The sequence below is a fragment of the Pseudophryne corroboree genome, chromosome 7, assembly GCF_028390025.1.
Source record: "Pseudophryne corroboree isolate aPseCor3 chromosome 7, aPseCor3.hap2, whole genome shotgun sequence".
Classification (NCBI taxonomy): Eukaryota; Metazoa; Chordata; class Amphibia; order Anura; family Myobatrachidae; genus Pseudophryne; species Pseudophryne corroboree.
The window spans coordinates 59,057,144-59,082,657 of NC_086450.1; the positions used below are offsets into that span (position 1 = coordinate 59,057,144).

Here is a 25,514-nt window from a genome sequence, read left to right on the forward strand (position 1 = left end):
AGGCACCCCGGGTCCTTACCAAGGTAATGACCGAAAGGAGGATTCGTCTTCAAAGAAAATGGACGACCTCCTGATAAGAACAAGGTCCAGAGAACAGTTGGAGGTCGGAGTAGCACTATCTCAAGTAGTTCTACGACAGCACGGGTGGATTCTAAATATTCCAAAACCGCAGTTGTTCCGACGACACGTCTGCTGGTCCTAGGGATGATTCTGGACACAGTCCAGGAAAAGGTGTTTCTCCCAGAGGAGAAAGCCAGGGAGTTATCCGAGCTAATCGGGATCCACCTAAAACCAGGAAAAGTGTCAGTGCATCATTGCACAAGAGTCCTGGTAAAAATGGTGGCTTATTACGAAGCGCTTCCATTCGGCAGATTTCACGCAAGAACTCTTCAGTGGGATCTGCTGGACAAATGGTCCGGATCGCATCTTCAGATGCATCAGCGGATAACCCTATATCCAAGGACAAGGGTGTCTCTCCTGTGGTGATTACAGAGTGCTCATCTTCTAGAGGGCCGCAGATTCGGCATTCAGGATTGGATGCTCGTGACCACGGAGGCCAGCCTGAGAGGCTGGGGAGCAGTCACACAAGGAGTGTGATCAAGTCTGGAGAATTCTCTCCACATAAATATACTGGAGCTAAGAGCAAATTTATAATGCTCTAAGCTTAGCAAGACCTCTGCTTCAAGGTCAGCCGGTATTGATCCAGTGGGATAACATCACGGCAGTCGCCCACGTAAACAGAAAGGGCGGCACAAGAAGCAGGAGGGCAGTGGCAAAACTGCAAGGATTTTTCGCTAGGCGGAAAATCATGTGATAGCACTGTCAGCAGTGTTCATTCCGGGAGTGGACGACTGGGAAGCAGACTTCCTCAGCAGGCACGACCTCCACCCGGGAGAGTGGGAACTTCATCGGGAAGTTTTCCGCATGATTGTGAACCGTTGGGAAAGACCAAAGGTGGACATGATGGCGTCCCGCCCGAACAAAAAATGGGACAGGTATTGCGCCAGGTCACGAGACCTTCAGGCGATAGCTGTGGACGTCCTGGTAACACCGTGGGTGTAACAGTCGGTGTATGTGTTCCCTCCTCTGCTTCTCATAACCAAGGTATTGAGAATTATAAGACATAGAGGAGTAAGAACTATACTCGTGGCTCCGGATTGGCCAAGAGGGACTTGGTAACCGGAACTTCAAGAGATGCTCACAGAGGACTAATGGCCTCGGGAGCTAAGAAGGGATTTGCTTTCAGCAAGTACCATGTCTGTTCCAAGAGGAACCGTGGCATCGGCCTTTAAGAAAGGACCTGCTCCAGCAGGGACCTTGTCTGTTCCAAGACTTACCGCGACTGCGTTTGACGGCATGGCGGTTTGAACGCCGGATCCTAAGGGAAAAGGCATTCCGGAAGAGGTCATACCTACCCTGGTCAAAGCCAGGAAGGAGGTGACCGCACAACGTTATCACCACATGTGGTAAAAATATGTTGCGTGGGTGAGGCCAGGAAGGCCCCACGAAAAAATTTCAACTAGGTCGATTTCTGCACTTCCTGCAAACAGGAGTGTCTATGAGCCTCAAATTGGGGTCCATTAAGGTTCAAGTTTCGGCCCTATAGATTTTCTTCCAGAAAGAATTGGCTTCAGTTCCTGAAGTCCAGACGTTTGTCAAGGGAGTATTGCATATACAGCCCTTGTGTGCCTCCAGTGGCACCGTGGGATCTCAACGTAGTGTTAGGATTCCTCAAATCATATTGGTTTGAACCACTCAAATCTGTGGATTTGAAATATCTCACATGGAAAGTGACCATGCTGTTGGCCCTGGCCTCGGCCAGGCGATTGTCAAAATTGGCGGCTTTGTCTTACAAAAGCCCATATTTGATTTTCCATTCGGACAGGGCAGAACTGCGGACTCGTCCCCAGTTTCTTCCTAAGGTGGTGTCAGCGTTTCACCTGAAACAACCTATTGTGGTGCCTGCGGCTACTAGGGACTTGGAGGACTCCAAGTTGCTAGACGTTGTCAGGGCCCTGAAATATATATATATATATATATATAATATATATATAATTCCAGGACGGCTGGAGTCAGAAAGTCTGACTTGCTGTTTATATTGTAGGCACCCAAAAAGCTGGGTGCTCCTGCTTCTAAGCAGACTATTGCTCGTTGGATTTGTAGTACAATTCAGCTTGCACATTCTGTGGCAGGCCTGCCACAGCCAAAATCTGTAAATGCCCATTCCACAAGGAAGGTGGGCTCATCTTGGGCGGCTGCCCGAGGGGTCTCGGCTTTACAACTTTGCCGAGCAGCTACTTGGTCAGGGGCAAACACGTTTGCTAAATTCTACAAATTTGATACCCTGGCTGAGGAGGACCTGGAGTTCTCTCATTCGGTGCTGCAGAGTCATCCGCACTCTCCCGCCCGTTTGGGAGCTTTGGTATAATCCCCATGGTCCTGACGGAGTCCCCAGCATCCACTAGGACGTTAGAGAAAATAAGATTTTACTTACCGATAAATCTATTTCTCATAGTCCGTAGTGGATGCTGGGCGCCCATCCCAAGTGCGGATTGTCTGCATTACTTGTACATAGTTATTGTTACAAAAAAATCGGGTTATTATTGTTGTGAGCCATCTTTTTTAGAGGCTACTTCATTGTTATCATACTGTTAACTGGGTTCAAATCACAAGTTGTACGGTGTGATTGGTGTGGCTGGTATGAGTCTTACCCGGGATTCAAGATCCTTCCTTATTGTGTACGCTCGTCCGGGCACAGTACCTAACTGAGGCTTGGAGGAGGGTCATAGGGGGAGGAGCCAGTACACACCATGTGATCCTAAAAGCTTGCTTTTGTGCCCTGTCTCCTGCGGAGCCGCTATTCCCCATGGTCCTGACGGAGTCCCCAGCATCCACTACGGACTATGAGAAATAGATTTATCGGTAAGTAAAATCTTATTTTCGCTGTCGCTCGACAATATCCCAATGTTATCCTGTGGATACCTGTGGACATAAGAGAAATCACGTTATCAACGGTAAGTTCTTGCCATAACGTTCATATATATATATATATATATATATATATATATATATATATATATATATATATATGACAGCAGATCAGAACCACTTGGCCCATCTAGTCTTTTCTTTTTGTTTTTCCTTCCGTTTTTTTTACCTTAATATATACATTCAACCACATGCTTGAAGAATTTTATAGTCCTCCTCCGTACACAGTAGATGACATGGGAGAAAGACATGGGTGTGGTAAATTATCCCAGTGTTCGGGATGCCGGTGGTCACATGACCAACCACGGCATCCCAAATGTGAGAATGCCGACAGGTCAAGGGGTTAAGTACCCTAACCCTGGCGGCTAGGACTAAATCTAGAGGGGTGGCAGCTACGGCTAACCTCCCCCCTCTAGTGCCTAACCAAACTCCCCCTCTCCAATGCCAAACACCCAGCTTGTATGTTGATGATTCTCAAAAGCTCAAAATTAGATAGATAAGCCATTCAAAACTGTGTGATCACATGTATTATTTCAGTTCATTCCTCTTCACTATATCAGTCTCAAATTAATGATTCCAAAGTATTATATATGCTACATTGACTTCATGCTTGAATTGTGTTCAATAAAAGCGTCTTTTTGAGTGTTTTTTTCCAGTGCCGGTTTGTCTGGGTGGAACTGTCAGATCAGAGATCCTGGATGCACAACTGACCTTTTTAGTTTCTCCATAAACAATTTTTCACAAACTGTCGCCAACAGGCAGAAAACCCTTGAGGCAAGCCTGTAATTATTGGAAGGGTATTGACTACAGCTATTTCTATTCTGCCAAAAGCGAAAAAAAGAGAGAGGCTTTGTTGAAATAATATTTCTAAGGCTACAGTTAAACCTCTCTTTTCTTCAGATCTCAAAGGATAATGATGCAGAAAAAAATATATTCATCGCTCATTTGGAAACTGGTGAAAGAATCATCACAATCTCACACACACAAACATGATATAATGGCACAAATTGGCCAGGGTGGGAGGGGAATAATTGAGGTTTCTGCCATCTAATCTGTCTTTATTTCTGATCCTTGACCATCTACTCGTATAAATGACTTCCTAGTGTCTAAAAGCAGAAAAACCGTATCCGTCCCAATTCAGCACTGAGGAGAGTTCCCAGGCAGATATTGCTGGCACAGTGCCAGACTTGATTTTTCTTTGGGAGCTGTCTGTCCATATTTCCTGATCTTGTCTAAAGTTCATTGTCGTTCTTTGACATCAAATACACAGTGTGAGAGTAGAAAAATTGCAGTCATTTTCTCTGACGTCCTAGTGGATGCTGGGAACTCCGTAAGGACCATGGGGAATAGCGGGCTCCGAAGGAGGCTGGACACTCTAGAAAGATCTTAGACTACCTGGTGTGCACTGGCTCCTCCCACTATGACCCTCCTCCAAGCCTCAGTTAGATTTCGTGCCCGGCTGAGGTTGGATGCACACTAGGGGCTCTCCTGAGCTCTTAGAAAGTTATAGTCTTAGAATTTGTTATTTTCAGTGAGACCTGCTGGCAACAGGCTCACTGCAGCGAGGGACTAAGGGGAGAAGAAGCGAACTCGCCTGCTTGCAGCCGGATTGGGCTTCTTAGGCTACTGGACACCATTAGCTCCAGAGGGATCGACCGCAGGCCCAGCCTTGATGTTCGGTCCCGGAGCCGCGCCGCCGTCCCCCTTACAGAGCCAGAAGCAAGAAGATGGTCCGGAAAATCGGCGGCACGAAGACATCCTGTCTTCACCAAGGTAGCGCACAGCACTGCAGCTGTGCGCCATTGCTCCTCATACACACTTCACACTCCGGTCACTGAGGGTGCAGGGCGCTGGGGGGGGGCGCCCTGAGGCAGCAATAAAAACACCTTGGCTGGCTAAAATACCTCAATATATAGCCCCTGGGGCTATATATGAGGTAAATACCCCTGCCAGAATCCCATAAAAAGCGGGAGAATACGCCGCGAAAAAGGGGCGGAGCCTATCTCCTCAGCACACTGGCGCCATTTTTCCCTCACAGCTCCGCTGGAAGGAAGCTCCCTGGCTCTTCCCTGCAATTCTACAGTACAGTAAGAGGGAAAAGAGAGGGGGGGCATTAAAATTGGCACTGTATACAGTATATTATATTTGAAAAGCAGCTATTAGGGACATAACTCAGTTAGTCCCTGTATATATATAGCGCTCTGGTGTGTGCTGGCATACTCTTACTCTGTCCCCCCAAAGGGCTTTTGTGGGTCCTGTCCTCTGTTTGAGCATTCCCTGTGTGTGTGGAGTGTGTCGGTACGGCTGTGTCGACATGTTTGAGGAGGATAATGATGTGGAGGGGGAGCAGATGCCTTTAGCAGGGATGTCACCCCCTGGGGGGCAGACACCTGAGTGGATGAGTTTATGGCAGGAAATGAGTGCACGTATAGACTCCTTACATAAAAAATTTGACGACATGCCGACTGTGGGACAGCCGAGTCTTCAGCTCGTGCCTGTCCAGGTGTCTCAAAAGTCATCAGGGGCTCTGAAACGCCCGCTATCTCAGGTGGCACAAGTAGATGTCGACACGGATACTGACACCAGTGTCGACGACGATGAGTCAAATTTAATGCCCGTTAAGGCCATTCACTGCATGATTGAGGCAATGAAAGAGGTGTTAACTATTTCTGATTTACATCCAGGTACCACAAAAAAGGGTATTATGTTTGGGGAGAAAAAACTACCTGTAGTTTTTCCCCCGTCAGATGAATTAAATGAAGTGTGTGAAGAAGCGTGGGCTTCCCCTGATAAGAAATTGGTAATTCCTAAGAAGCTACTAATGGCGTTCCCTTTCCCGCCAGAGGATAGGTTACGTTGGGAAACACCCCCGAGGGTGGATAAAGCGCTCACACGTTTGTCTAAAAAGGTGGCACTACCGTCCCAGGATACGGCCGCCCTTAAGGAACCTGCTGATAGAAAGCAGGAGGCGATCCTGAAGTCTGTATATACACACTCAGGCATTATACTCAGACCAGCTATTGCGTCAGCATGGATGTGCAGTGCTGCCGCTGCGTGGTCAGATAAACTGTCAGAAAATATTGACACGTTAGACAGAGACACGATCCTGCTAACAATTGACCATATCAAAGACTCAGTCTTATACATGAGAGATGCACAGAGGGAAATCTGCCGGCTGGCATCTAAAGTAAGTGCATTATCCATCTCTGCTAGGAGATGCTTATGGACTCGCCAGTGGACTGGAGATGCAGATTCCAAAAGGCACATGGAAGTTTTGCCTTATAAGGGGGAGGAATTATTTGGGGATGGTCTCTCCGACCTAGTTTCCACAGCAACGTCTGGGAAGTCAGCATTTTTACCCCATGTCCCCTCACAGCCTAAGAAGGCGCCATTTTATCAGGTTCAGTCCTTTCGGTCCCAGAAAAACAAGCGGGGAAAAGGAGGGTCTTTTCTGTCAAGAGGCAGAGGCAGGGGAAAAAGGCTGCAGCAAACAGCAGGTTCCCAGGAACAAAAGTCCTCCCCCGCTTCCTCTTCCAAGTCCGCCGCATGACGGTGGGGCTCCACAGGCGGAGCCAGGTACGGTGGGGGCCCGCCTCAGGAATTTCAGCGATCAGTGGGCTTGCTCACAGGTGGATCCCTGGATCCTTCAAATAGTATCTCAGGGATACAGGCTGGAATTCGAGGCGACTCCACCCCGCCGTTTCCTAAAATCCGCCTTGCCGATTGCTCCCTCAGACAGGGAGGCGGTGCTAGCAGCGATTCACAAGCTGTATTCCCAGCAGGTGATAATCAAGGTACCCCTACTTCAACAAGGCCGGGGTTACTATTCCACACTATTTGTGGTGCAGAAACCGGACGGTTCGGTGAGACCCATTTTAAATTTGAAATCCTTGAACACATACATAAAAAAATTCAAGTTCAAGATGGAATCGCTCAGGGCGGTTATTGCAAGCCTGGACGGGGGGGATTACATGGTATCCCTGGACATCAAGGATGCTTACCTGCATGTCCCCATTTACAATTCTCACCAGGAGTACCTCAGATTTGTGGTACAGGATTGCCATTACCAATTCCAGACGCTGCCGTTTGGACTCTCCACGGCACCGAGGGTATTTACCAAGGTTATGGCGGAAATAATGATACTCCTTCGAAAAAAGGGAGTTTTAATTATCCCATACTTGGACGATCTCCTAATAAAGGCACGATCCAAGGAACAGTTGTTAGTGGGAGTAGCACTATCTCAGGAAGTGCTGAGCCAGCACGGCTGGATTCTGAATATCCCAAAGTCACAGCTGGTCCCCACGACACGTCTAATGTTCCTGGGAATGATTCTGGACACGGCCCAGAAAAAAGTTTCTCCCGGAGGAGAAAGCCAGGGAGTTGTCTTCTCTAGTCAGAGACCTCCTAAAACCAAAACAGGTATCGGTGCATCACTGCACGCGGGTCCTGGGAAAGATGGTAGCTTCTTACGAAGCAATTCCATTCGGCAGGTTCCATGCCAGAATTTTTCAGTGGGACCTATTGGACAAGTGGTCCGGATCGCATCTTCAGATGCATCGTTTAATAACCCTGTCTCCACGAACCAGGGTGTCTCTTCTGTGGTGGCTGCACAGTGCTCATCTTCTGGAGGGCCGCAGATTCGGCATACAGGACTGGGTCCTGGTGACCACGGATGCCAGCCTACGAGGCTGGGGGGCAGTCACAAAGGGAAGAAATTTCCAAGGACTATGGTTAAGTCAGGAGACTGCCCTTCACATAAATATTCTGGAACTAAGGGCCATTTACAATGCCCTAAGTCAAGCAAAATCCCTGCTCCTACACCAGCCGGTGCTGATCCAGTCAGACAACATCACGGCAGTCGCCCATGTGAATCGACAGGGCGGCACAAGAAGCAGGACGGCGATGGCAGAAGCCACAAAAATTCTCCGATGGGCGGAGAATCATGTACTAGCACTGTCAGCAGTGTTCATCCCGGGAGTGGACAACTGGGAAGCAGACTTTCTCAGCAGGCACGACCTCCACCCGGGAGAGTGGGGACTTCATCCAGAAGTCTTCCAAATGATTGTAAATCAATGGGGTCGTCCACAGGTGGACATGATGGCGTCCCGCCTAAACAAAAAACTAGAGAAGTATTGCGCCAGGTCAAGAGACCCTCAGGCGATAGCTGTGGACGCTCTAGTGACACTGTGGGTGTACCGGTCAGTTTATGTGTTCCCTCCTCTACCTCTCATACCAAAGGTATTGAGAATAATAAGAAAGCGAGGAGTAAACACAATTCTCGTGGTTCCGGATTGGCCGAGAAGAGCGTGGTACCCGGAACTTCAAGAGATGATCTCAGAGGACCCGTGGTCTCTGCCGCTCAGACAGGACCTGCTGCAGCAGGGCCCCTGTCTGTTCCAAGACTTACCGCGGCTGCGTTTGACGGCATGGTGGTTGAACGCCGGATCCTGAAGGAAAAGGGCATTCCGGAGGAAGTCATTCCTACGCTTATTAAAGCCAGGAAAGAGGTCACAGTAACTCATTATCACCGCATATGGCGGAGGTATGTTGCATGGTGTGAGGCCGAAAAGGCCCCAACGGAGGAATTTCAACTAGGTCGATTTCTGCATTTCCTGCAAGCAGGAGTGAATATGGGCCTAAAACTGGGCTCCATTAAGGTACAGATCTCGGCTCTGTCAATTTTCTTTCAAAAAGAACTAGCTTCAGTACCTGAAGTTCAGACATTTGTTAAAGGAGTGCTGCATATTCAGCCCCCGTTTGTGCCCCCCGTGGCACCTTGGGATCTCAACGTGGTGTTGAGTTTCTTAAAATCACATTGGTTTGAACCACTAAAAACCGTGGATCTGAAATATCTCACGTGGAAGGTGGTTATGTTATTGGCCTTGGCTTCTGCCAGGCGAGTATCAGAATTGGCGGCTTTGTCTTGTAAAAGCCCTTATTTGATTTTCCATATGGATAGGGCAGAATTGAGGACTCGTCCCCAGTTTCTCCCAAAGGTGGTGTCAGCGTTTCACCTGAACCAGCCTATTGTGTGCCTGCGGCTACTAGGGACTTGGAGGACTCCAAGTTGCTAGACGTTGTCAGGGCACTGAAAATATATGTTTCCAGAACGGCTAGAGTCAGAAAATCTGACTCGCTGTTTATCCTGTATGCACCCAACAAGCTGGGTGCTCCTGCTTCTAAGCAGACTATTGCTCGTTGGATTTGTAGTACAATTCAGCTTGCACATACTGTGGCAGGCCTGCCACAGCCAAAATCTGTCAATGCCCATTCCACAAGGAAGGTGGGCTCATCTTGGGCGGCTGCCCGAGGGGTCTCGGCTTTACAACTTTGCCGAGCTGCTACTTGGTCAGGGGCAAACACGTTTGCAAAATTCTATAAATTTGATACCCTGGCTGAGGAGGACCTGGAGTTCTCTCATTCGGTGCTGCAGAGTCATCCGCACTCTCCCGCCCGTTTGGGAGCTTTGGTATAATCCCCATGGTCCTTACGGAGTTCCCAGCATCCACTAGGACGTCAGAGAAAATAAGAATTTACTCACCGGTAATTCTATTTCTCGTAGTCCGTAGTGGATGCTGGGCGCCCATCCCAAGTGCGGTTTATCTGCAATACTTGTACATAGTTATTGTTAACTAAATCGGGTTATTGTTGAGCCATCTGTTGAGAGGCTCTATTGTTTCATACTGTTAACTGTGTTTCATATCACGAGTTGTACGGTGTGATTGGTGTGGCTGGTATGAGTCTTACCCGAGATTCAAAATCCTTCCTTATTGTGTATGCTCGTCCGGGCACAGTACCTAACTGAGGCTTGGAGGAGGGTCATAGTGGGAGGAGCCAGTGCACACCAGGTAGTCTAAGATCTTTCTAGAGTGCCCAGCCTCCTTCGGAACCCGCTATTCCCCATGGTCCTTACGGAGTTCCCAGCATCCACTACGGACTACGAGAAATAGAATTACCGGTGAGTAAATTCTTATTTTTTCTATACATAGAGGGAACATGTGGTTCTGTTCCAAAATTATTTGTAAGGAACTTGAGATCCCTAAGGAGTATAACGTCATTCCCTGGTGTACAGTGTGTGTATGTATGTATGTATGTATGTATGTATGTGTATATATATATATATATATATATATATATATATATATATACACTGCTCAAAAAAATAAAGGGAACACTTAAATAACACAATGTAACTCCAAGTCAATCACACTTCTGTGAAATCAAACTGTCCTATTAGGAAGCAACACTGATTGACAATCAATTTCACATGGTGTTGTGCAAATGGAATAGACAACAGGTGGAAATTATAGGCAATTAGCAAGACACCCCCAATAAATGAGTTGTTCTGCAGGTGGTGACCACAGACCACTTCTCAGCTCCTATGCTTTCTGGTTGATGTTTTGGTCACTTTTGAAAGCTGGCGGTGCTTTCACTCTAGTGGTAGCATGAGACGGAGTCTACAACCCACACAAGTGGCTCAGGTAGTGCAGCTCATCCAGGATGGCACATCAATGCGAGCTGTGGCAAGGTGGTTTGCTGTGTCTGTCAGCGTAGTGTCCAGAGCATGGAGGCGCTACCAGGAGACAGGCCAGTACATCAGGAGACGTGTAGGAGGGCAACAATCCAGCAGCAAGACCGCTACCTCCGCCTTTGTGCAAGGAGGAACAGGAGGAGCACTGCCAGAGCCCTGCAAAATGACCTCCAGCAAGCCACAAATGTGCAAGTGTCTACTCAAACGATCAGAAACAGACTCCATGAGGGTGGTATGAGGGCTTGACGTCCACAGGTGGGGGTTGTGCTTACAGCCCAACACCGTGCAGGACGTTTGGCATTTGCCAGAGAACACCAAGATTGGCAAATTTGCCACTGGCGCCCTGTGCTCTTCATAGATGAAAGCAGGTTCTCACTGAGCACATGTGACAGACGTGACAGAGTCTGGACACGCCAAGGAGAACGTTCTGCTGTCTGCAACATCCTCCAGCATGACCGGTTTGGCAGTGGGTCAGTAATGGTGTGGGGTGGCATTTCTTTGGGGGGCCGCACAGCCCTCCATGTGCTCGCCAGAGGTAGCCTGACTGCCATTAGGTACCGAGATGAGATCCTCAGAGAGATCCCTTGTGAGACCATATGCTGGTGCGGTTAGCCCTGGGTTCCTCCTAATGCAAGACAATGCTAGACCTCATGTGGCTGGAGTGTGTCAGCAGTTCCTGCAAGACGAAGGCATTGATGCTATGGACTGGCCCGCCCATTCCCCAGACCTGAATCCAATTGAGCACATCCGGGACATCATGTCTCATCCCATCCACCAACGCCACGTTGCACCACAGACTGTCCAGGAGTTAGCGGATGCTTTAGTCCAGGTTTGGGAGGAGATCCCTCAGGAGACCATCCGCCACCTCATCAGGAGCATGCCCAGGCGTTGTAGGGAGGTCATACAGACACGTGGAGGCCACACACACTACTGAGCCTCATTTTGACTTGTTTTAAGGACATTACATCAAAGTTGGATCAGCCTGTAGTGTGTTTTTCCACTTTAATTTTGAGTGTGACTCTAAATCCAGACCTCCATGGGTTAATAAATTTGATTTCCATTGATAATTTTTGAGTGATTTTGTTGTCAGCACATTCAACTATGTAAAGAACAAAGTATTTACTAAGAATATTTCAGTCATTCAGACCTAGGATGTGTTCTTTTAGTGTTCCCTTTATTTTTTTGAGCAGTGTGTGTGTGTGTGTGTGTGTGTATATATATATATATATATATATATATATATATATATATACAGTATAGCTCTATGAGAAATTTGTGTGAAAAATGTATTTTCTCTTTAAAGATGACAGCTATTAATCGCGTAATGGGAAAGTTATACTTCTGAATAGATTTAGATTTAAATAAATCAGGAATTTTTAGTGCATGGTGACATACTGTAGTTATTACTACTGATGCGTCACAAACGCCTCTCATTCTGTATCAAAGCTTGGAGAAAGCTTCTAACTGTCATATTACAGGCTGCATTTGAAAAATGACCGTTAGCAGCTGATTAGTTGGTACTTTCAGGGGATTTATAGTTCTTACAGGCTTTCAGCTGATTTACTCTAGGTCCTTCACTTGTAGGTATACAGCTGGGTTTAAGTTGCTTCTGACTAAACTGGCCTGTGTGTTTTCATGTGTTTGTGAATGTGTATACAGATGGGTCCACGTTTATCTTGACCTTTAATAGGATTAACTGAGACTGGCCAGTCGGACTTATACCCCTTTTCCACTGGCTTTTTAAAACACAGGTAAGTGCGCGGAGGGGCGCATTTACCTGTGTTTTTCCCTAGTGGAAAAGGGTCCCCCTGCAGATTCCCGGATCAAGTGATCCGGGAATCCTACCCGGCTAGCTAGCCGGGTTGAACACGTGTTTGAACGGGAGCTGTGTCGTGGCGACACGGCTCCCGTTCACAGTGTATGGAAGGGCGGCGCTGGGAGATCATGTGATCTTCCAGCACCTCCCCTGCCGCGTCACTGGTAGATCATGTGATCTCCCAGCGCCGCCCCTGCCACGTCACTAGCCGCATCACCAACCCGGCAATTGCGAAGGGGGCTGTAGCACGTGTCGCAGCCGTGTCAGGCGACACGGCTGCGACCCTTACTACAGTGGTGGAAAAGGGGTATAAATCCTCTGCTTTAATGACTTAATCCCCTGCTGTATTGTATTGCAGCTGAGAACAATAGATGAATGGTTTATGCTAATAAGTCATGTTGTGCCTAGGCGCAGAAAACTAGTCAAGATAACCATGGACCCTTCTGTACCTGAGGTAGCGAAATTCTGATGCAAGCTCCATTGGAGCAGTGACCAGATTGAAAAAGTACACCGACTTTATAGCACTATGTAAGGCAATATTTTGGCTTTAATAAGATTTCTTTATTGACCTTAATGGTTAAATACTTCTGCCATCCATCTTAAAAGCATCATACTGGCTCCCCTTGCCCTTCAGAATCCAATTAAGCTTCTCACACTTACAAAGCCCTCATCCATTCATCTTTTATTTACGTCTCTCACCTTATTATCTCCTTTCACTCTCCTGCCTGCTGTCTTCGCTCCACAAATACACACCGCCTCTCCTACAGTACCTACTGATTACTTCCTCCCACCTCCAAGATTTATGCCGGTGCTGCTCCCTATCTCTGTAATTCCCTACCTCCCCCCCCCCCCCCCCCAGACTCTCCAAAAAACTTCAAACAGAACCCACTTCTTCAGCAAACCCAACCGTCTCTCATCCTAACCTACTGTTCTGTGCTCACTGTCTACCCTATCTGTGCCGCCCCTGTCTGTCTGCCCCCCTCCCCCTTTAGAATGTAAGCTCTCATGAGCAGGGCCCTCTTCCCTCATGTACTTTTCCTTTCCTTAAAATATCATCTACTCCATACTACACACGGCACCTAGCCCTCTGTTTCTCCTACCCAGTGTCATGTCCGCTGATGCAGCAATGATTATATACCATGTAATTGTCCTGCATTGTCTTGTACTGTGAGGCGCTGTTTTCTTGTTTTGCTCATTTGTTTATGTACTTTGGGCCTAATTCAGACCTGATCACTGTGCTGCATATTTGCAGAAGTCAGGTAGTCGCCACCAAGGGAGAGTGAAAACCCGTCCTGTGCAAGTGTGCGAATGCATGCGTACGCCGTGCAAAAATTCCACCAGACAGCGGGCAGCTGCAAATCCGTTCGCAACTCACTCACCATCAAATGATTGTTCCAGTCTGTGCAATCTGTGTGTAGCCCGGGACTTACTCCTACAGTGCGATACAAACAGGCTGTTCGGAGCCGGTGCTGACGTCACACACCCTCCCCGAAAATGCTTGGGAACGCCTGCATTTTCTCTGACACTCCCTGAAAACGACCAGTAACCATCCCTAAACGTCCGCTTCCGGACAATCACCTTGCAAACGCCGTGCAATCAAAATTTTCGCACCATCCTGTCACTGTTTGAATTCACACAACTGTGATCGGATCTGAATCGGACCCTTTGTTAGGTGTTGCACAACTCTTGCTGCTCCATATAAAGGTTAATAACTATAATAAATCATCTCTCAATTAGTATTTTTCCACTTTTTCACAAAACACTAAGGTGATGAATCGCGAAATATATAGCTGTCACGCCAAACTAACCATTCCACCTATAGTATAAATTCTGCTCCCCAGGTATTACGTTTATATAATATATACAGACACATTCAACACACCCCATAATTGCAGTGGACTGTTTGGTGTGTGGCGGTGGATCTGCGCCATTGTGTGCGCTCAGTCATGTAGCTGTACCTCGGACAGCAACACATTGTAAGATCTTATCATTTTGTCGTCTTCTCTGTAAATGCTAAATCAGTATAAGCTGGGGTGGGGGGTTACATACTGTATGTGAGTGATTGATGCAGACATAAGAAAGCAGATTCTGCCACTAGAACGCAATCATTGGTTTATTTTATCAATAGCGCTCGTTCCCCTTGTGACCTTTCTCTCTCATGTCATTATTTCACTAATGGCTAAACCATGGAAATGTTAGCGTTAATCTCTCTGTGCAGACGTCAGGAGACAGGATCTGGTCAGTCATTCTTGTGATCCACAGGGGGCATTTCACATCGCCACAGTTCTGCTCCTCGTCCTCTCTGTCTTGTAATCAGTTCATTAATAAAAGGATATTTTCACTTAGGTTCTTTCCAGTATAAAAGAAGAAATGTATAATATTAATATGCATATGGAAACAGGGTGTGGATCATTAGATCGACAGTGTCTAGGTCGACAATATTTAGGTTGACCACTATAGGTCGACAGTCACTAGGTCGACAGGGTCAGAAGGTCAACATGTTCTAGGTCGACAGGTCAAAAGGTCGACATGAGTTTTTTAATGTTTTTTTTGTGTTGTTTTCTTCGTAGAGTGACCGGGAACCCCAATTAGTGCACCTTGTCCCCTCGCATGACTCGCTTCGCTCGCCATGCTTCGGGCAAGGTGCCTCGCTCCACTACCGCTTCGCTCGGCACAGATTACCGTTCCAATTGTAGTCCACAAGGATCGTTACGTATGAAAAAAAAAAGATTTAAAAAAAAATCATGTCAACCTTTTGACCTGTCGACCTAGAACATGTCGACCTTCTGACCCTGTCGACCTAGTTACTGTCGACCTATAGTGGTCGACCTAAACATTGTCGACCTAGACACTGTCGATCTTCAGACCGGATCCCATGCAAACATACCTGTGCCTAAACAGAACATAACATGATTTATTTTTAGCCAATCAAATCTTTCTGCGTATGTCTTCCATATTGGTGGCAGCCATTTTGTGGGTCAGAACAGGGCAGTAGAGAGCCTGACTGGGCCCAGGTACTTTTCAGGGGGCATGTCCTAAACACAGTAGGCATGGCCATGCACCCTTCCTTGGCCGCACTGAAGCCTAGCACACAGCAGCGTGTGTTGTGCTGAGAAGAAAAGCTGCAGCTGCTGCTTCCAGGTAAGGGGTCGGCGGGACCTGGGCTCCCACTGGGCCTTTCCATCAGACCTGGGCCCAGGTAATTTGTACCCCCTCCCCCCTCTCTCTGCGCCACTGGGTCAGAGCATTAGTCATGAGAATTAGATCTGTCAGCTGGGAACTCGTGACATCACTGAGTAATGAGGCACTTGGTGACACTGATGTCTTTCATTGTCAGCTGAATGTTGGGAGATGCCATTGTGTATACAGATGTGTTCTCATACACGGTTGCTGCAGTCGCGCCAAAGAGCCCCACTCGGTGCGTCAGGTCTCCGTGAGACTCTGCTAGCTGCAGTCGTCTTTTTACCCGAATATACGCCTTAGCCGCGTTGCGATTAGGCGAGCATGCACACAGATATACAAGTGTCACATATCAAATTAATCGGCACAATCTCCTGGTGTGTCCTAGTTGCACTGCATTTTCGGCAAAAGAAGACGCCCACAGCTAGCTGAGTTGACAGAACCTGGCGGCTCACTCGCGTCAGGTATCTCACGCTGCGTGGCGTATTGAGGCTACATGTATAAGGATGCATTTGTACACTAAAGCAGGTGTGCTTTACATACACACAATGGGCGGGATTCAATTCTTTTCACCGGTTTCCACACTCGTTCTGTTTCTACCCTCAGGGACGTTGTATCATTATTTCAGCTCGCTACCCCCGGAGTAGCGAGGCACCCAACCATTTACACAGTAAACCTGATTACTATGGGCGAAATATGCGCGATAACGGAGATCATTTTAGAAAGGAAATTGGTCGTGATACAGTATGTCATTTGAATCTCACCCAATGTCTGCATAGAAAGACGTATTTGTGAAACAACCTTTTAATAAAATAAACAGCTTTTCGTGCATTTATTTTTAAACTTGATAGAAATGTAAAATATATATATATATATATATATATATATATATATATACATTATATACAGAACAGTTTAACAAGTTTCCAATATTGTCTCTAAATGTAATAATATAGGCCAATGTTATTAAGTTTAGGGTTTGGATGCTCCTGGCACGACACAAGTTTTGATACTTGCATTAACGCTCATGGATGTTTTCATGCACCCATAAAATAGTTATCTTTATACAGACGGGTTCAGTATGATTTACCGACGGTCATAATCCCGACAGCCATTGACCTACATTCAAAATATCGGCATGGTCAAAATACCGACGTTGATTATGCCAACATAGTCAGAATACTGACATTTGAAATGTCGACATGTCAACATACCGACATGAGGGTTTTTTTTGGGGGGGGGCTGTGTGTCAGTGTGGACATGGACACCGTCTAAGTGTACCGCGTCCCCTCGCATGGCTCGCTGCGCTCGGCACACTTTTATATTCTCCCCCCAGGTCCACTGGGATGGTAAAGTATGAACAAGTCTGGTTTAGGGCAAAAAAATCATTAAAAACACATGTTGGCGTTTTGACATGTCGTCATTTCAAATGTCAGTATTCTGACTGTCGGCATTTTGAACATGTCGACATAATGAATGTCGATATTTTGACCGTGTCGTTGTTTTGACTGTCGGGATTATGACCATCGGTAAATCAACTGCTACCCACACAAATATGTATCAGACGTCTACATGTACGATGTGGCTGTAATGCTCAGTAAACGTTTTTGTTATGCATTGCCAATCAGATATCTGTTCATTGCTCCTTGATGACAGGTCCTCTTAAATAATAAAGAGGAAGACGTAACAAGCACTCTAGCTGTGACTTTCACTTTTGCAGACTGGGGTTTTGGAAAGCGTCTTTTATTTACTCAGTAGCAGCTCTGCTAAATGACAAGTCTGTCTGCCCCAGCCGTCTCATTGTGCAGCGCTCTTGTGTCTGCCCCAGCCGTCTCATTGTACAGCGCTCTTGTGTCTGCCCCAGCCGTCTCATTGTGCAGCACTCTTGTGTCTGCCCCAGCCGTCTCATTGTGCAGCACTCTGTGCCTGCCCCAGCCGTCTCATTGTGCAGCAGCCTCTTGTGCCTGCCTCAGCTGTCTCATTGTGCGGCACTCTTGTGTCTGCCCCAGCTGTCTCATTGTACAGCGCTCTTGTGTCTGCCCCAGCCGTCTCATTGTGCAGCGCTCTTATGTCTGCCCCAGCCGTCTCATTGTGCAGCGCTCTTATGTCTGCCTCAGCCGTCTCATTGTGCAGCGCTCTTGTGTCTGCCTCAGCCGTCTCATTGCGCAGCGCTCTTGTGCCTACATCAGCTGTCTCATTGTGCAGCACTCTTGTGCCTGCCTCAGCTGTCTCATTGTGCAGCACTGTTGTGTCTGCCTCAGCTGTCTCATTGTGCGGCACTCTTGTGCCTGCCCTAGCCGTCTCATTGTGCAGCGCTCTTGTGTCTGCCTCAGCCGTCTCGTTGTGCAGCGCTCTTGTGCCTGCCTCAGCCGTCTCGTTGTGCAGCACTCTTGTGCCTGCCTCAGCCGTCTCGTTGTGCAGCACTCTTGTGCCTGCCTCAGCTGTCCAATTGTGCAGCAGTCTCTTGTTGCTTTTCCTCCACTCTCCAGTTTCATTGTGATCATGACTAATTTCATCTCGGTGATATTACTGTAACATCTGATAATAATCTATTATTCCCTGCAGTCTTCCCATACAGGCTTTAATTTGGATTTCGTTTATATCTAGCCTTTTCCAGAAGCGCACGAGTACCTAGCACATAATGTTCGCCGCCGCCTGCCTCCGTCCTGGGGCTCCGCTCCTGATAAGCAAATCATTTTAATAGGGAAAAGTGGCTGAATCATATTTTGTTGACCACTTTGTTAATTTTTTTTCTCCTTTCCATTTGCAGGATGTTGTATGGGGATTGAACTCCTTGTTTACAGTAAGTACTGATAAAACATGATCGATGCGGCACAGTTCTAATTTATGCTTTGATAAGGGAGAGCAGAAGCTGCTGTTTGCACTGTCCTGCTGATAATGCCTTTGACCAGAGAGATGTGTTACAAGAACCAGAAGAGCTGTTTTTAAAGGAACATATGAACATTAAACTTTTATAGATCCTATTTTAGGTGTCCGTTACTTGATGGTTTGGAAATCTGTCCATCACCCTGTATATTTATAGAAAACACTCTGGTTAAAAGACCATTAAGAGGTGTAATTATTTATTGTCAAAACACGGACAGTATTTGGAAGACTAAACAAATCTGGCTTCAAAGGGCAAAAATTTGTACAAGACAAATGTTCCTTTAACGAAGAAAATAAATTGGAAGAGAAGATTATTCAGATTATGCTATGAGACCGACGAATTGGCTGGAACTGCGCCCATGCTTGTATCTCACTGGCTATCATATAAGGGCCTAGGCGTTACTGTAGAGGTTTGAAGTTGGGCCAGTGGGTTTAGATATATTTGTCCACAAGGAGATCAATTAGTGAGGGCTTAATCCTCTGCTTCCGATCTTCTAAGGCAGTGGTGGGCAATTATTTTGAGGGCAGGGGGGTTTGCAGGGGGGCCACTAAACAAATGTTACTATTTCCACATAGACAGCGCCTATGAATTGCGCGTGCTTCTTTAACTCATCACTGATAGTTTACTAATTGCTCGCCCGTAATAGATGTTTTTGAAAACAACACAAGTGCAACCAACAGTTGTCTCTCTGCCCTATAGCCTGGTCCAGCCGACAAGTCTATAGTGTCCTTGTCAGATAGATGCACAATAGCTATTTCCGGGAGTCTCAGCTTAGTAGGTAAGTGTCCAACCAGAATGTATTCTCCCCATCTTTATAGCTCTCTTAGGTCCTAATTCAGACCTGATCGCAGCAGCCAAGATTTTCTCTAATGGGCAAAACCATGTGCACTGCAGGGGGGGCAGATGTAACATGTGCAGAGAGTTAGAATTGGGTGGGGTGTGTTCAAACCGAAATTTAAATTGCAGTGTAAAAATAAAGCAGCCAGTATTTACCCTGCACAGAAACCATATAACCCACCCAAATCTAACTCTCTCTGCACATGTTACATCTGCCCCACCTGCAGTTCTGCATGGTTTTGCCTTTTAGAGAGAGAATTTGCTGCTGTGATCAGGTCTGAATTAGGCCCTTAGGCAGGCATAAAGTGCAGTAGTCTGCAGCTCTATGCTGTCATTGTAATACAGTGAAAAAGAGGGCATCAGGGGCCCAGTGACCTCCAGTCATGAAGATAACAGGCAAACAGCAACGTTCTGAGACTGCCATTCTGCACACCTCTTTGTTAAGGGTAAAATAAACCTAAAATTTATATTTTTTAAATAATGACAAGTAAAGTATGTATATTATAACCGGTTCCGGTATGAATGGTCGACCATGTTATGGTCGACAGTCATTAGGTCGACCACTATTGGTCGACATTGACATGGTCGACATGGACACATGGTCGACACATGAAAATGGTCGACACATGAAAGGTCGACATATGAAAAGGTCGACATGGTTTTTTTTTACTTTTTTTGGTGTCGTTTTTTGCGTAAAGTGACTGGGAACCCCAATTAGTGCACCGCGTTTGCTCGCCATGCTTCGGGCATGGTGCCTTCGCTCCGCTACCGCTTCGCTCGGCACACTTTACCGTTCCAATCGTAGTCCATGTGGATCGTAAAGTATGGAAAAGTTCCCCAAAAGAAAAAAAAGTTAAAAAAACTCATGTCGACCTTTTCATGTGTCGACCTTTCATGTGTCGACCATTTTCATGTGTCGACCATGTGTCCATGTCAATGTCGACCAATAGTGGTCGACCTAATGACTGTCGACCATGTGAACGGATACCATTATAACCATCCCGAGTTGGGGTGATTATTGGAAAGTAGAAAAAATAAGTGTTTGTAGGCTAAATGCGCACCACAGAAGGGGGGCTGCACCTGTTACGCGCAATGGAGATCCTTTGCATTCGCAGAACGCACCAGAGAAAATTGTCACAGTGCAATTATCTCGTGGGCTAGTTTTGGGAATGCCGCAGTACTGCAGCCACAGAGACCATGTTTAGCCGGAGAAAGAAACACTGCATCTGCCATAGGCAAATGTCGACAGTGAGAGCGCTGATGTGCCGATGGTTGATTGTTTACAACCGTAGGTGGATTTACACCGTCCATGACCGTTAAGAATGGACGTCTAGGGCTTGCACATTCAGGAGCATGCAAGTACACAAGGGGAAGGCTGAAAATTGCGTTTGCATATTACCACAGCCACGTATCCAACAAAACACAATAGCCAATGCAACTGTGCCCCCGTCTGTATTAGGCCCAGAAGGGGAGGGTTAGGGTTTTGTGTTGACCATTTGCATGTCGACCATTTAACGGTTGACCTTTTAACCCTGTCGACCCTTTGACTTCCTGTCTAGACACTATCAATCTTTTAGTCCACACCCGTGGGTTACTGCACATATGTGCATGTAGCACCATTTTATTTCATTTTACGGTTTTCCTGTTTAATTATGTGGGACTCCTACATCTGTTTAACGCATTGTAAACGTGTGCCTGCACAGTATAACCATACGTGTGCTTGGCATGTCCTCACTGTATGTCAGATGAAACCTCTCTACTACTGTGTGACATATAATTGAACCTCGTATGTCATGCTTTGTTTGTAAGACTACTGCGCACCGCTGTGTTTGTCAGATGTGCAGAGTTATTGTTGTTCCTCTGAGCTACGCGTCTCTGTGATTTCATGACAGGGATAAAAGGTAACGGGTAACTTGCGTAACCATCCTCTGACAGGTTGACAGAAAACATCATTTGTAGTGCAAAATGCGACCTTTGATTGGAAGGTTAGCCTCTGCTTTTGCTTAAAATGGAATCAATTTGCTTATGGGCTAGTCATGTGCAATCCTGTTATGTGTGAAATATCTTCTCTTTTGTGAAGGCTTTCTTTGTTCCTGTAGGATCTGTTAAATTTTGATGATCCTTTGAACATTGAAGCAGCAGAACACCATTTGAGAGATAAGGTAAGTCGCCCAGCTCCAGTGCATATTCCTGTTCCTATATATCCTCATGGTATAAATTAAGCCATTTTTGGTTTCTTTTTTATTTTATTTGATGTGTGACAATATGAAAGACCTCACATGATATTACTAGCGGAATGGCTGCTGTAACGAATGCAGTGCCGGTAAAAGTACACGTCCTTTGACTTGCTGAAGCATTGGGTGGAGCACCTTGCCATGTTCCAGAAGACTGGTGTACTCCCCTGGTAGTGAGGTTGGAGTACTCCTCTGGTGGTAGTGAGGCTGGTGTACTCCCCTGGTAGTAGTGAGGCTGGTGTACTCCCCTGGTAGTAGTGAGGCTGGTGTACTCCCCTGGTAGTAGTGAGGCTGGTGTACTCCCCTGGTAGTGAGGTTGGAGTACTCCCCTGGTGGTAGTGAGGCTGGTGTACTTCCCTGGTAGTGAGGCTGGTATACTTCCATGGTAGTGAGGCTGGAGTACTCCCCTGGTAGTAGTGAGGCTGGTGTACTCCCCTGGTAGTAGTGAGGCTTGTGTACTCCCCTGGTAGTGAGGCTGGTGTACTCCCCTGGTGGTAGTGAGGCTGGTGTACCCTCCTGGTAGTGAGGCTGGTGTACCCTCCCAGTAGTGAGGCTGGTGTACCCTCCCAGTAGTGAGGTTGGAGTACTGCCCTGGTGGTAGTGCGGTTGAAGTACTCCCCTGGTGGTAGTGAGGTTTGTGTACTCCCCTGGTAGTAGTGAAGCTGGTGTACTCCCCTGGTAGTGAGGCTGGTGTACTCCTCCGGTAGTGAGGCTGGTGTACTCCCCTGGTAGTAGTGAGGCTGGTGTACTCCCCCGGTAGTGAGGCTGGTGTACTCCCCCGGTAGTGAGGCTGGTGTACTCCCCTGGTGGTAGTGAGGCTGGTGTACTCCCCTGGTGGTAGTGAGGCTGGTGTACTCCCCTGGTGGTAGTGAGGCTGGTGTACTCCCCTGGTGGTAGTGAGGCTGGTGTACTCCCCTGGTAGTGAGGCTGGTGTACTCCCCTGGTGGTAGTGCGGTTGGAGTAGTCCCCTGGTGGTAGTGAGGTTGGAGTACTCCCCTGGTAGTAGTGAGGCTGGTGTACTCCCCTGGTAGTAGTGAGGCTGGTGTACTCCCCTGGTAGTAGTGAGGCTGGTGTACTCCCCTGGTAGTAGTGAGGCTGGTGTACTCCCCTGGTAGTAGTGAGGCTGGTGTACTCCCCTGGTAGTAGTGAGGCTAGTGTACTCCCCTGGTACTAGTGAGGCTGGTGTACTCCTCCAGTAGTGAGGCTGGTGTACTCCCCCAGTAGTGAGGCTGGTGTACTCCGCTGGTAGTAGTGAGGCTGGTGTACTCCCCCCGGTAGTGAGGCTGGTGTACTCCCCCGGTAGTGAGGCTGGTGTACTCCCCCGGTAGTGAGGCTGGTGTACTCCCCCGGTAGTGAGGCTGGTGTACTCCCCTGGTGGTAGTGAGGCTGGTGTACACCCCTGGTAGTGAGGCTGGTGTACCCTCCCAGTAGTGAGGCTGGTGTACTCCCCTGGTGGTTGTGAGGCTGGTGTACACCCCTGGTAGTGAGGCTGGTGTACCCTCCCAGTAGTAAGGCTGGTGTACTCCCCTGGTAGTGAGGCTGGTGTACTCCCCCGGTAGTGAGGCTGGTGTACTCCCCCGGTAGTGAGGCTGGTGTACTCCCCTGGTGGTAGTGAGGCTGGTGTACACCCCTGGTAGTGAGGCTGGTGTACCCTCCCAGTAGTGAGGCTGGTGTACTCCCCTGGTAGTGAGGCTGGTGTACCCTCCTGGTAGTGCGATTGGAGTACTCCCCTGGTAGTGAGGCTGGTGTACTCCCCTGGTAGTGAGGCTGGTGTACTCCCCTGGTAGTAGTGAGGCTGGTGTACTCCCCTGGTAGTAGTGAGGCTGGTGTACTCCCCTGGTAGTAGTGAGGCTGGTGTACTCCCCTGGTAGTAGTGAGGCTGGTGTACTCCCCTGGTAGTGAGGCTGGTGTACTCCCCTGGTAGTAGTGAGGCTGGTGTACTCCCCTGGTAGTAGTGAGGCTGGTGTACTCCCCTGGTAGTAGTGAGGCTGGTGTACTCCCCTGGTAGTAGTGAGGCTGGTGTACTCCCCTGGTAGTAGTGAGGCTGGTGTACTCCCCTGGTAGTAGTGAGGCTGGTGTACTCCCCTGGTAGTAGTGAGGCTGGTGTACTCCCCTGGTAGTAGTGAGGCTGGTGTACTCCCCTGGTAGTAGTGAGGCTGGTGTACTCCCCCGGTAGTGAGGCTGGTGTACTCCCCTGGTGGTAGTGAGGCTGGTGTACCCCCCTGGTAGTGAGGCTGGTGTACCCTCCCAGTAGTGAGGCTGGTGTACTCCCCTGGTAGTAGTGAGGCTGGTGTACTCCCCTGGTAGTAGTGAGGCTGGTGTACTCCCCTGGTAGTAGTGAGGCTTGTGTACCCCCCTGGTAGTGAGGCTGGTGTACCCCCCTGGTAGTGAGGCTGGTGTACTCTCCCGGTAGTGAGGCTGGTGTACTCCCCTGGTGGTATGTACCCCCCTGGTAGTGAGGCTGGTGTACCCCCCTGGTAGTGAGGCTGGTGTACTCTCCCGGTAGTGAGGCTGGTGTACTCTCCCGGTAGTGAGGCTGGTGTACTCTCCCGGTAGTGAGGCTGGTGTACTCCCCTGGTAGTGAGTAGAATACAAGTTTGCAAAAAACATCGCCCCAACTCAAAAGTGCAGCAGCAGTGGCTAAGGTGATCCCAATCACCAAAAGTACAAGACAATAACAACAGATGTAAGCAACCGTGCGCACCCTCTTGGTAACCGGGTAAAAAAAGGATGGCAGATTCAAATACCACAATGTTACACTATTCCCTTTTTCTGCTGGGATCTCTAGTGTTCCAGTCCACATACAGTCTCAACAGATGGACTCAAATGTAGGTTATCTTGTTTCTTGATCTTGATTCTCTCCTTTCTCTTCCAATTTTTTGTGTTCACGTGGAATTGGTTTCCTATTGGGAGAAAGGAGAGAATCAAGATCAAGAAACAAGATAACCTACATTTGAGTCCATCTGTTGAGACTGTATTTGGACTGGAACACTAGAGATCCCAGCAGAAAAAGGGAATAGTGTAACATTGTGGTATTTGAATCTGCCATCCTTTTTTTACCCGGTTACCAAGAGGGTGCGCACGGTTGCTTACATCTGTTGTTATTGTCCCCTGGTAGTGAGGCTGGTGTACTCCCCTGGTAGTAGTGAGGCTGGTGTACTCCCCTGGTAGTAGTGAGGCTGGTGTACTCCCCTGGTAGTAGTGAGGCCGGTGTACTCCCCTGGTAGTAGTGATGCCGGTGTACTCCCCTGGTAGTAGTGAGGCTGGTGTACTCCCCTGGTAGTAGTGAGGCTGGTGTACTCCCCTGGTAGTAGTGAGGCCGGTGTACTCCCCTGGTAGTAGTGAGGCCGGTGTACTCTCCCGGTAGTGAGGCTGGTGTACTCCCCCGATAGTGAGGCTGGTGCACTTTCCCGATAGTGAGGCCGGTGTACTCCCCTGGTAGTAGTGAGGCCGGTGTACTCTCCCGGTAGTGAGGCTGGTGTACTCCCCCGATAGTGAGGCTGGTGCACTTTCCCGGTAGTGAGGCTGGTGCACTCCCCTGGTAGTGAGGCTGGTGCACTCCCCTGGTAGTGAGGCTGGTGTACTCCCCTGGTAGTGAGGCTGGTGTACTCCCCTGGTAGTGAGGCTGGTGTACTCCCCTGGTAGTGAGTACTCCCCTGGTAGTGATTGGCCAAAAATCAGGCGTCACCCTAGCATTATATGAGAGTAGGCAATATGTTCTAAACAGTTTAAAGAACTATTAGGGCCGTATTCTATTAGTTGCACTAATTGTGGCAAGCTTGCAGCGGTGTACAGGGCTATTCAATTGCAGCAGTCCGTGGACTGCAAGGCACAGAGTGAGTGACAGCTTGGCAGACTTGCTCTGCAGAAACGCTTTATATGGTTAGCTAGGTAGATGTACAGGGGCAATGACACTGATGCTTCTGCTTGCAGACAGAGCTTTGTGACCTACATCAGGTGACATCTGGGGTACTGTACCTATCAACTTTTATAAGTCTGCATCCACTTTCTAATAAGCTTGGCATTTTCAGTGTCCATAAA

General features: G+C 48.0%; 1 protein-coding gene across 3 annotated transcripts in view; it reads left to right on the forward strand.

The window, feature by feature from the left end:
- The window catches only part of UBE2F (ubiquitin conjugating enzyme E2 F (putative)), a 490,291-nt gene that overhangs the window by 392,792 nt on the left and 71,985 nt on the right, over positions 1-25,514 (forward strand). The window contains exons 8-9 of one of the 3 annotated variants that reach the window (XM_063933172.1): positions 18,286-18,318; positions 21,339-21,401. The exons of 1 other annotated variant lie outside the window; for it this stretch is intronic. In XM_063933172.1, coding sequence (XP_063789242.1) covers positions 18,286-18,318; positions 21,339-21,401 — 96 coding nt within the window. The remainder of the gene's footprint in view (positions 1-18,285; positions 18,319-21,338; positions 21,402-25,514) is intronic. One more of the 3 variants, XM_063933173.1, reaches the window with a different exon arrangement.